We start from the raw sequence: 12,777 nt of genomic DNA, 5'->3' as shown, positions 1-12,777 counted from the left end.
AGAGAGAGGAGGGGAGGTAGCGACGGACAGAGAAAGGGGGCTGAGACCCGCGGAGGCGCGGCGGGCGCCCAGGAGCGGGGCCCGGGCCGGGGGACACGCAGACGTCCCTTCCCACGCCTCCCCGAAGCGGAGACCTTCTGCCGCGCTCCGCGCTTCCCGTCCCGTGCGCTCGCTGTTTCCGGGTCCCTCTGCGCTCCCGGCGCGAGCGGAGTGGAGCTCCGCGGAGACCGCGGACCGGGCCACAGCGCCCCCGACGCCGGCCAGGGTAGGCGCAGCGCCCGCGCCGTCCCCGCCTCGCGCCGAGGCCGGCGGGGAGGAGCTGGGGGCGCCTGGGCCGGGCCTCGGGGACGGCGTGGAGGGCGGCGCCCGGCCCGCCCGAGCGCGCCGGAGGAGGGGAGCCGGCACAAAAGCGCCCGGCCGGCGCCCGCCACACAATGGCCTCGCTGTCCACACGGCGCGCCCTCCCCGGCAGCCCGGCCCCGCGCACGTCTGCACTCACATCTGGGCAACGAGGGGCGGTGGTCGACCGGGATCCAGATCTTCTGCACCCGGCTCTGAGTCAGCTCCAGGGGCATCTTCTCAGCCGAGACTCGGCGGCCCTCCGCCCCTTCTGAAGAATTCAGACTTGGGGAGGAGAGCGGTCTGGCGACCCCCGAAACAAAGGGGGGAGGGGGTGCGTGCGTGAGAGCGCGGCTTTTTGGAAACGTGCTTTGTGCTAAATCACGGACGCTCGCCCGAGGCGTGAGGCTCCCAGAGAGGAGCGGGAGGGCTGGGGCTGCACCCTTAGCTCCCGCAGGGATGGACTCTTCCGCTCGGGAAGCCCCGGGATGCTCGGAGCGCCGTGACAGCCGCGGTCCCTGTGCGCTGGCTCGAGTGCGCCGCGGTCCACATCAACTCGCCTCCTCTCTGGCTCTGCTGGGATGCCCAGCGCTCCTCCCGGGCTTTTAAGAATCCGGGCCGGCAGAGACGCACACGTCAGCCCCGGGGCGGGGACGCATTCCTCGTGTTCCATCCCCCTTTCACGTGGAAGGAGGGTGGCCCAGCCAGGAGACAGCCTGCTGGCGCCCCCTGCAGGCCGGCGACACCGGCGCGCCCGGCTACTGAGGTCCCCCGGATAACGCCCTAAACCAGCCCTGGCTGAAAGTGCTACTCCGTGAGCCTCCTTCTATCATCCCCTAAAAGCGACCTGCGCAGCCTCCCAGAATAATCAACTCAACTGCGCTGGAAGGAAAGAAACAGCACCGTCCACTGTGGTCCACAAAGCCCCTCTGCCGAATCACCTGGCATGCTTAATGCATACTGCGGACTCGGTCTCTCTGGGAATGGGACCCCCCATACTCTGCATTTTTAGCACGCGCTCCGGGTCAGGCACAGTCAAGGTGAAGACGCGGGTTTCGGGTTAAAGGTTGCAGAGAGGTTAGAGGGGACGGGGGCGGGGGTGGGGGGTGTTGTCTCTGCTACCCTAGAGGGAAGCCAGAGGGAGGATGCTGAGAGCGCCTGTGGGTCACTCCTTGCCGGAGCTGCTCCCTAATAATACCTGTGAGTCACCCACCACAGGCCCCGCCACCCACGGGGAGAGGGCTTCCCTGGTCTTTCGTCCTCACCACGCCCAATTTCCTGAATTCCTTAGAAACCCCAACTAGTGCTGAACATTGCTCCCCCGACACCCAGCCCCCAAGACCTGGAACCCCGGGTCCCGGAATGTCGGGCACGAGGAGGGGGTGGGAGAGACCCGGAGGCTGGACCAAAATGGAACGTGGCATCTTGGTTTTCACGGTCACCGTTTACAATATTTTCGATATACCTTCATCTCTCCGAGTAAAAAAAATAGATCCTATTCGGACCTGCAATTCATTACTTGGCTGCAAGCCCCGGAATAACTATTGGGAGGCGTCACCATGATTGTGCAAACCCCTAAAATTCGTGCCATTTAACCGGCGCAGCCCTACTGCATCTCTTCCTCGCCAGTTTTTGGTGTATGTGTCCCTTCTGCATCCCCGGTCCCCGCAGCTTTGCATCAGCAGGCGACATGTGGCAGTCGTGTAGTCAGGTCGGTGGCCGCCCCGTGAAGATCTGGGCTGCTTTGAGCGGGAGCTGCCGCCCGCACAGGGCATGGCATGTATGTGACTTTGGAACGCGATGCCTCGGTGCGCAGCGCAGCCCTGCCCTGCAGAGGTGTATCCCTCACGCTGGGCTGCGCCGTGATTGGAAGGAGGCGGCGCTCGCTGAAACCCACACCGCCGCGGAACAGTCTGCGCAGAGGCTGCCACACGTCGCTCACGTACCGCATGGCTCGGCTGGGACGGCGCCCGCTCCCTGGCGGCCGTCAAGCTGCTCCCGCCTGCCCCGCCCCCCCGGGCCTCCCCCTTCCCCTCACCCCAGCCTGCCCAGAGGCGGGGAGCGCCCAGCGTCGCCCATCGGGCGGGTGCCCCAAAACACCCCCCAGCCGGACCTCCACCCCAGGCACACCCCCCGTCCAGGCATCCCCCTCCCAGCCCAACCAGGGTCGCGGAGCGCCCAGTGTTGCCCACCCGGCGGTACCCCCGACCTCCCCACGCCCCGACGCCCACTCTAGGCACCCTACTAGCCCGGGAATCCCCCACTTTCCCCGCATCCCAGCCCAGGGACGAGCGTCGCCTACCGAAAGGGTGCCCTTGACCTCCTCCTCCCCCCGCCCCCACCCTGGGTATCCCCCCACTCCCACCCCCACCTCCCTCTCCTGAGTCCCTGCTCTCCTCCCTCCCACTGCTTTGCTGACAGTCTGGTTTCGGCGTTTGGGCAGCTGTTCAGAAACCCGAGTGCACTGCATTTGGACTTGTTTTTCTGTACCGGGAGCAAATGCCAGAGATGACACCCTATAGCGCCCCAGAGAGAGTCCCACTCCACTCCTGAAATAAGAATGGTCTGATCCAAAGAGGAAAATAGCAGCGAGGGAGCGCTGGCGCCCGCGCCGGAAAGTCGCCGCCTCCAGATCGCTGGGGCCGGGGTGGGGACGGCTGCAGCCCTACAGGCTTGCACACTTGTCTCTCCCGGAGGACCCAGTGTACCTGGTGTACCCGCGTGCCTGTACTTGCCCACCGATTTCTTTGCACACGCTGAAGGGCAAGGCAGGGGATGGGGGTCCAAACTTGAAAACAACTGTGGGTCTCAGTTCAGCGGAGAGCGGCCGCACCAGTGAAGACACATTTTTAATCTCGTCATCCGGATGATGTGTCCGACCAGGGTCCAGCTCTGAGGGCACGAGGCGGTTGACATTCCTCGGAGCTTCTAGCTAAGTATTCACACTCCACACCCAGACCTGGTGCCTTCCCGGCCCGGGTGTCGGTAACGCCTAGAGCCTCAGGCGTTCTGGCTACAGAGCAGAGATTCTCTCCCTCATCACCTCCTACACCTAATGGGGGCCAGCAAATGGAAGTTTCAAGTAATCCCCCTCCCACTTCTGATATCTAAGTGCAAACAAACTGGGAATGAGTGGGGGACTCGGACAAATGTACACTTTAAAATAAAGGGGGGGCAGCCAGAACTGGTGTGGCCCTTGCAATCCTCAAGTACTATACATTAGCGTAGCATCCTTCTGGAAGCTGACGCTGATTGACTGCAATGCCGTTTACAAACAACCCAACTGCATCTGAACTCCAAGAACGTACTGGTTCAGTGTTTACTGTTTCAGACGTCCACCTCTTTCCCTAGTTCTGCCAAAGACCGCATCTGTATCTAACTATCCAGGGCTTTGACCAACCCCCACCCCCCACCCCCAAGCAGACGATCAGAACGCCATCCTTCAGGAAAGGCAGCAGAGAATGTAAAAATTCCTCGAATACGATGATGCTTTTGCAGATAGGACAGCTCCAAGTACCAGGGCAGGTGGTGGGGGAGCCTATGACCCGTGGTCCTAGGCATTCTTAAGGCTAGAAGGAATTTTCCAGATAATCCAGTCATCCTTTTCAATGAGTAAAGGGAAGTTTAGCGATTAGAAGAGTTAGAACTAGGCCAAAGGTCAAGGAACACAGCCAGTTAGGACCCTCTACTTGACACAGTGGGCAGATGGCCCCCAAGGGACTTGTGATGACTACAGCCTGACCCGGGGGTGCTGAGTGGAGTCCTGATGAGGGGCAGAGCACACTGTGGCTCAGACCATCTCACCCAGAACAGCTGAGCAGTCCGGCAGGCGAGAGCAGAGAAAGCCCTTCTTGCACAGTAGTGCCTCTTGCGGTGCTTATTTATAGCGAATTCCTTAGCTAGCTCCAGACTCAGAAAGGATGATGGGGGTGGGTTTTCTCCACGACCTCTCTCTTCTCAGTTCCCTCTGCCGGCCAAAGGCGTCTAACCCTCACCCCTGCTCCCCCATGCTGCTGTGAATTCAGCCAAAAGCAACCCCATTTCCACGATCAGAAGCCAGTGGGCCAGATTGAAACCCTGAAACCATGCTGGAACCCACCTCCTTCCGTCCAGTGAGAGGAGGCAGAACAAGCCATGGCAGGCGTGAGCAATCAGAAGTTGCTAATTAGACACACAGTGTCATCATTTGCTCCTGCGAACAAGCCTGTGTCTGAGAGAGTGAAGAGAGACGCCAAATAAAAGACTGAAATAAGCCCTTACCTCATCGCCCATCCAAAGACAGGGGAGAGGGCAACATTTTTTTTTTTTTTTCTAAATAAAATGTAACTCATGTGAATGGGAACACAGGCACGGACGTCCACACGATGCCACAACGGCAGGTTGAAAACCCAGTTCCAAACTTGCACACAGAGGTTTATAGCAGCTTTATTCATAATCACCAAAACGTGGAAGCAGCCAAGATGTCTATCAGCAGGTGAAACGAAAAATAACCTGTGGTACCTCCAGACAATGGGATATTATTCAGTGCCCGAAAGAAATGAGCTGCCAGCCACGGTAAAGACATGGAAGAGCGGTCAGTACCTATTCCTAAGTGGAAGAAGCCAATCTGAAACGGGTACACGCTGTATGATTCCAACTCTATGACATTCTGAAAAGGTACAACTACAGTAAAAAGATGAATGGTTGCCAGGGGTTGGGGGGAAAGAGGGATGAATAGGAGGATTTTTAGGGCAGTGAATCTGCTCTGTATGATCTTACAATGATGGATACATGTCTTTATACATTTGTCCAAACCCATTAAATATACAACACCAAGAGTGAACCCACGGTAAACTATGCACTTTGGGTGACAATGATGTGTCCGTGTAGGTTCACCCTTAGTAAAAATGTACCATCTGGTGAGTGACGTTGATAACCGGGGAGGCTGTGCATGAGTAGGGGCAGGGGGTACATGGGAAATCTCTATATTTTCCTCTCAATTTTGCTGTGAACCTAAAACTGTCCTAAAAAATAAAGTCTATTTTAAAAAAATCATTCCTCTTCTACAAATGTCATGTCCACTTTTCTCCAAATGAGGGGACTTACCCATCTCGTTACGAGAGTATCAGGACAGTTAAACGTGGCCACGACCTGGCTCTGGGTGAATCGTCACAACTGAAGTCCTACTGAACCAGCAAGTTTCCTTTCCTTCTGCCCAGTCCGCGGTCCTCCACTTCCTGCAGGCCTTTCCTCTTCTGAGTGTACGCCCCTGACCTTGGGACCGACCACGCTATTAAAACTGCCCCTGGGTGTTTCACACCTAGCGTCACACCAGGCTCCTGCTTTGAGAGCATTTTACACTCCCTGTCAACCTCCTCACCCTATATGAAGACATATGTTATTTGTGTTTAAAAGTATTACTTTATGACTTCAGAATCTGTGTGCTTTTAAAAACTCAGATATTCTGCAGCCTAGTTAACAGTCTTGTACCAACGTCAATTTCCTGGTTTTGCTATTTTACTACAGTCATATAAGATGTCACCATTAAAGGAAGCTGGGTGAAGGGTTCATGGGACTCTATGTACTATTTTGTAACTTCTTGTATTTCAAAATTTCAAAAGGTTTTTTTAAAACTCCCCAAATATTAAATCGGTGATAGCTCAGTTTGCTCAAATTCCAGAGAAAAAAAAGAAGAAAAGCATAGATGGTATAGATCCAGGCATTGAGGGAGAAGGGAACTGACGGAAAGGTAGCCAAGAACTCTGTAGTGATTTGCACGTGTTCCTAACACCTTTGCTTCTTGCAAATGACACAAATATACAAACAGGATTTGCACAAATCCTGCACCTGTGGAAACACGGAATCAAGTTTAACCTGTGTTTTACTTGGGGTGGGGGGACGACTCGATTTCTGGGCTTTGCACAGATCGTCGGGAGAATATCGGTGGGTTTGTAGTCTTTGTTGTCACCAACTTGCAGGCACAACACAAAATAAAGAGAAGACACATGCAGACTTCAGCTGAGGACTCCAGACGGCTATGCTGAGCCTGTCGTTCCCGGAGGGAAGGGGAGCCACAGAGATGAGCAGCCCACTGTCCATCTTCTGGCACATTTAATAGATGCTCACAAGCAGTAGCTGCGTGTCAGACACTACACAGAACAGGCTGCACCGGAACCACAACAATCTCGGGTCCAGCCAGGAAGAGCAGGTGATCGAACAGCTGTCATCAAAGTGTTCCGGGCTCCATCTCACTCCGAGTATGACAAAGAGAGATCTCCCACGCCCAAGAGCTTGCAATTGAAGACCAGAGGGGGAAATGTACACGAATTAGAATACAAGTAGGGAACTAAGAGAGAGGTGTTGGGTAAGATTATGCCCAATGCAGACTCAGGGTAAAGTCCAGGTTGAGAGAATAAGGAGAGTTTGCATGTAATTGGGGCAGATCCGCGGGGAATTTCATATCCATTTCATTGTCCTTCAGCGTTTCTCTGCTAAGCCCAAGAGCAAACATGGAACTAAAGGTCAGTATCTCTCATTTCTTCCCACATTAAACAAGTATTCACCGAAAGCAACTGTCCAGGGGTCTCCAGAGTCAAGTGAGATGTGGTCCTTGTCAGAATTATGAATTCATTTTTGAATTTGCGGTGTCCCTAACACACAACCACACACAGACACACACACGCGCGTGCGCCCCTACCTTTTTCCCTTGGAGTTAATGAAACTGAGGCTAAGAAATATTACATTACTTCCCTGTGATCACACAGCTAATAAGCAAAGGAATAAAAAACAAGACCTCCGGCTAGGCTGGTACTCTTTCAAGTGTCACGCAATTAAATTACTTTCCAACTAGAACATTCAGTCTTCTTCTCAATAACAAAGTCAACAATAATACTTTGGATCCAAGTGGTTTCTACGACAATGTCTAAATTACTTAGTATTTGGATATAATGAGGAAATAAGAATCGTCTTAAGAAACGATTATGAAGATTAATAACTAAAAACTTTCAAATGAACCTACAATGTAAAGTGCTACTTAGCATATGAAGACAGAGAGACAGCCTCCCAAAGAGTCCCAGCCCTCATACTGGGACAGCCTCCCCTACTGATGCAGAAAAAGCTCATGGTCGACACCACGGCTGAGCCAATTTAAAAAGAAATTACTATTTTATGAAATAAAACTGAGTCAGCTTTAAAAAATTTTTTTAAAGAGGTAGAGGAGGCCTTGGGCTTTCTGTGTACTTCTCAAAGGTTTTAAGATGTCCTAATTGGGCTTCCCTGGTGGCGCAGTGGTTGAGAGTCCGCCTGCCGATGCAGGGGACGCGGGTTCGTGCCCCGGTCCGGGAAGATCCCACATGCCGCGGAGTGGCTGGCCGCGTGAGCCATGGCCGCTGAGCCTGCGCGTCCGGAGCCTGTGCTCCGCAACGGGAGAGGCCACAACAGTGAGAGGTCCGCGTACCACAAAAAAAAGATGTCCTAATTGATTAGCAAAGGGAAAGAAGAAAAGAAAGATCTTATTTCTCGGACACTATTCAAATTCTTCAATAAGCTTCAAATTTCTATTGCTGATAATACATCTTTGCGGCCAGGCTGTCAACAGCACGACATCACCGTAGCTGCAGCGCAGCACCGGCGCGTAGGAGCGGCAACCTTGGCTTAAGATTTTCCAGTTGTGCGAAGAAACAGGAGAAGCTACCAGCAGCACTAGATACTAGTTGGCCTCACACAGCCCAGATGCTGTCCCTTCAACACGTGCTGTAACAAGCTGGCGAGATTGTCCACGTTCCATTTTGTATCCTGCATCTTTGGTCGCCCTTCCAGGTATCTGGAGTATGAGGCGTCCAAGTGGAGACACAACACGGACAGAGGTGCTGGGGTGGGCTCTGGATTCAGGGAAGAGCCGGGTGTGTGGCACAGAGAGGACTGGAGAGTGAGGAGGGGGAGGGGCAGTCAGGGGGCACCTTGTGGACCCTCAGGACGACTGACTCCTGTTCTGAGAAAGAGGAAGTCCCCCAAAGGGCACTGAGAAGGGTGAGCAAGAGGACGGGAGGGACCTTCCTCGCTTTCACAGCTGTTTCCATCCCGAGGGGCCTAGAACAGAGCCGGGCTGGTGGCATGTATCCGTCAACACTGCTTGACAGAATGCATGTTTGGTTAAAGACTGGCCTCTGGGGACTTTCCCTGGTGGTCCAGTGGTTAAGACCCCGCGCTCGCAATGCAGGGGGCACGGGTTCGATCCCTGGTCGGGGAACTAAGATCCTACATGCCACAGTGGCAAAAAAAAAAAAAAAAAAAAAAGACTGGCCTCTGGTTACGGTGCTAAGAACAGGTTATAATAAGCAGGTAATGGTCTTGGGATCCTGAAATAACCGTTAGCTCCAGGATCTCCACTCTGTGTTTGTAAGGAAGATGGGGTCAAGGGGAGCTCAAGAGACAGGCCCCTGTGTGGAGACAGTTTCTTTTCCACTCCTCCCCCAGAGAGCATTTATCCTATGAAACTAGAAGAGGAGTCTAGGCCAGAAATCTTTATTCTGGAAAATTCCTCTCCAAGGCTTTAAAACAAGAGGCGGGGGTGGGGTAGAAAAAGATCAGGGTGCTGGAACCCATAACTGGATGTTGGGATCCGTAACCACACTCTACGTTGTGGTAAAGGGCCCTCAGATCCTGAAAAAGTTGCCCTGTGCTGTGAGAATAAATTAATGGGTACTTTGCTGAGAAACTATGTATCCGTTTCTGATACATAGCTCTGGGAGCAGCCCCGACAGGAACCCACATGCTCTTTTCTCTGCCCCGCCAGGCACAGAATCCCTCTAGCTCCCGCTTACCTGCCCTCACAGACAGCCCACAGGCGAGCAGACCTGAATGTTCTATTCTGACCAGCAGCCACGATCCTCCTAGAAACGTACCAAGTGGGCAATCTAGTTTAAATACCATTCTCTCACCACTTTGGTTTGTGACTTGGTCTCCCTAGGCTTGACCATCTCTGGCTGCACGGCTAAAATCCAGCTTCTAAAGAAGAAAATCTGAGGACTAGACACTGGGGCACAGGGACCCCACACAGACAAGGCTGGCCACCCGTTCCTCTCTGACACCAACCTGGTTTGCTTTCATTGTGAGCAAGGATATAGGCCCTAGAACACTTGTGGCTTTGTTTCTTGTCAGAAGAGTTTCCCAGTGACAATATTTTATAGACACAAACACAAAACAGAGATCGAAGAAACAATCCAGAAGTGAAGAAAGACCCAGATGAACTGATGTAGCAGCTCTGGGTAAACTCACTGTGGAGCAGGGAAAACCATGGCAGCTACTAAGCCACTCCGGACGTCCCCTGTCCGAGAGTCTTCTAGGACCTGCACGACCCTCTCTCCCAAATCACAGATGGAAAAGAAACAGGCAAAAACCCACCTCTGCCATGAGAAAAGGGCTGCATGACTTTAGTAGGTGAAAAGATTTTCAGAGTACATCACTAGATAAACTGAGGATAAGTTGGACAACTCTGGAGTTATTCTTTTTGATAGTTCTTGCTGTTTCCTTATCAGTAAGAAAGCTATCACTCAGCCATTAGTCAGGGTGGATAAAGAGGCCAGACAGATGCCAGGGAGAGTGTGCAAACAGCTGGACAGTGATTACATCCACTAAAGACTCAAACAAGCCAGCAGCTCTTCACTGCCCCAAGGCAAGCTCACAACACGGCTGCCTGTCAAATACCTGTTACCAGCTTTAGGAGGGCCAGTGCTGCCCTGACACAGAAGGCTGGACTTTGAATCAGCACCCAGACACTTAGCTCCCTGGGGACAGTGGACACATACTACCTGGCCCTCCTCTGCCACCCATCCCCCAGTGCCAGTAACTCCGTTATGTAAAAAGGCAGTGGGCATAGCAGCATTTTTCGCAAGAACCAAAAGCCCAAGTGTCCATCAAGAGATGAATGGAAAGACAAAATGTGGTCCATGCATACAGTGGAATATTATTCGGTCGTGAAAAGGAAGGAGAGGGACTTCCACGGTGGCGCAGTGGTTAAGAATCCGCCTGCCAATGCAGGGGACACAGGTTCGAGCCCTGGTGTAGGAAGATCCCACATGCCGCAGAGCAGCTAAGCCCATGCGCCACAACTACTGAGCCTGCGCTCGAGAGCCCGTGAGCCACAACTACTGAAATCTGTGCGCCTAGAGCGTGTGCTCCGCAGCAAGAGAAGCCACCACAATGAGAAGCCCGCGCACCACAACGAAGAGTAGCCCCCGCTCACCGTAACTAGAGAAAGCCTGCATGCAGCAACGAAGACCCAATGCAGCCAAAAATAAATAAATAAATATTTTAAAAATTTAGAAAGAAAAGGAAGGAGGTATTGAAACACACTGCAACATGGATAAACCTTGAAGACATTACAGGTGTGGACTGAGTTGTGTTCCCCTAGAACTCATATGCTGAAGCCCTAACCCCTAGTACCTCAGAATGTGACTGTATTTGGACATACAGTTTTTAAAGAAGTAATTAAGTTAAATGAGGCCATTAGCATGGACCCTCATCCAATCTGACTAGTGTCTCTATAAGAAGAGGAATTTGGAAATTCCCTGGGGTCCGGTGGTTAGGACTCCATGCTCTCACTGACGAGGGCCCAGGTTCAATCCCAGGTCAGGGAACTAAAATCCCACAAGCCGTGTGGCATGGCCAAAAAAAAAAAAGAAGAGGAATTTGGACATACCAGGTGTGTATGCCCACAGAGGAAAGGTCCTGTGAGGACACAGCAAAAAGCCAGGCATCTGCAAGCCAAGGAGAGAGAAACCCAACCTCATCTTGGACTTCCAGCCTCCAGAACCATGAGAAAATAAGTGTCTGTTGTGTAAGCCACCCAGTCTGTGGTATTTGTCATGGCAGCCGGAGCAAACTAATACAATTATGCAACGTGAAAGAAACCAGACACAAAAGGTTCTGTACTGTGTGATTCCATCAATGGGAAATATCCGGAATAGGTAAATCTATACAGACAGAAGGCAGATTAGTGCTTGCCAGGGGCCGCTGAGAACAGGGGGGGCTGCTCCCTGGGGGTGGGGCTTCCTTTCCAAGTGATGAACACGTTTTGGAATTGGAGAGAGGCAAGGGTTGCACAGCGCTGTGACTGTACTAAATACCACTGAATTGTGTGCTTTAAAATGGTTCATTTTATGTTATGTGAATTTCACCTCAATTAAAAAAAAAAAGACAGCGGATGAGGGAAGACAGAGAGCGATCTGAAACATGAAGATATTAAACCTGTTCAAGTTAGGACAGGGTGGTTAACAAGACAGAGGGGAAGAGGATGCTAGAAAGACCAGGAAAAAACAAATTCGAGAGACCGGAGAAAAACAGAAAAGACACGGTCAGCCCAGACCTCTGCATCCACAGCCCGGTCTGCACCTGCCGACTGGCAGCCTTCCCCCACTTTGCTCCTTAACCCAGGCCCCTCGTTATCAACAACACAAGGTGTGGGGAAGGAGGAGAGGGGAGGAGACCGAACAAAATCATTTCACATCATGTTCATTTCACATCAGGCGGGTGTGACCTGCTGTACAAGAGTGGCTTTGCTCAACAATGCACTGGGGACAATGGCCACCATATACAATGGGGTTTTCCTAAGAAGAGTGCACAGCAGAGCCCTGGCACACAGTGGGATCATGATTTTGTAGCCAAGAGCTCTGTGCAAAGCGAGCCTTCAGCTTTCTCCAGAACCTGCACCTCTCCCTGAACTCTCAGCCATCTAAGCTAGAAAACAGGTTCCCCAATTCCTTCCCCCACTCCACCCTGCTCAGTGAAATCCATCACATAGCTGGGAGGTTCCATTACTTCCTGTAATAGTCAGGGTTCTCCTGAGAAATATGTATGTATGTACAAAAGGAAACTCATTATATGGTTTTGGAGGCTAAGAGGTCCCACTATCTGCCGTCTGCAGGCTGGAGACCCAGGAAATCAGGTGGGATTCACTCAGAATCTGAAGGCCTGATAACCAGGAGCTCCGAGGTCCGATGTCCAAGGACAGAAGAGGATGGACACCCCAACTCATGCCGAGAGAGCGAGTTCGCCCTTCCTCCATGCTTCTGTTCCATCCAGGCCCTCACCGGACAGGATGGTGCACACCACTTTGGGGAGGACCATATGCTTTACTCAGTCCACTGAATCAGAGGCAGTGTCTCCAGAAACATCCACGCACACACACCCAGAAATCATGTTTTACCAGCTACCTGGGCACCCCTTGGCCCAGTCAGGTTGACCCATAAAATTAGCCATCACTCACCCCAGTAGCCACTCTTCCCATCATCCTTAGCAGCAGAACCCCAGTGTTTAGCTAAACAATCTCCCGGCTAAAGGATGATTTTAGCCGGGAGGCGAAGGTGGAGCCAGGAGAGAGGGTCAGGCTCCCAGCCGCTCCACCGCCCGCACCTGGCGCCTTCTTCTGCTGCTGGAAAAGCTTACCTCCCCGCCCTCCAC

General features: G+C 52.6%; 1 protein-coding gene across 3 annotated transcripts in view; it reads right to left on the bottom strand.

Moving 5' to 3' along the window:
- Nucleotides 1-12,777, bottom strand: part of PFKFB3 (6-phosphofructo-2-kinase/fructose-2,6-biphosphatase 3) — an 85,728-nt gene that overhangs the window by 24,859 nt on the left and 48,092 nt on the right. For 2 of the 3 annotated variants that reach the window (XM_079914349.1, XM_079914350.1), the window contains exon 1: nucleotides 500-894. The exons of the other annotated variant lie outside the window; for it this stretch is intronic. In XM_079914349.1, the coding sequence (XP_079770475.1) occupies nucleotides 500-575 (76 nt within the window). In that variant the 5' untranslated portion in view covers nucleotides 576-894. Of the gene's footprint in view, nucleotides 1-499; nucleotides 895-12,777 lie in introns of those variants that run through there. 3 annotated transcript variants of the gene reach the window in all.

The sequence above is a fragment of the Stenella coeruleoalba genome (assembly GCF_951394435.1).
Source record: "Stenella coeruleoalba genome assembly, chromosome: 2".
In the NCBI taxonomy this organism is placed as follows: Eukaryota; Metazoa; Chordata; class Mammalia; order Artiodactyla; family Delphinidae; genus Stenella; species Stenella coeruleoalba.
This window is presented reverse-complemented; position numbering and strand designations above follow the sequence as displayed.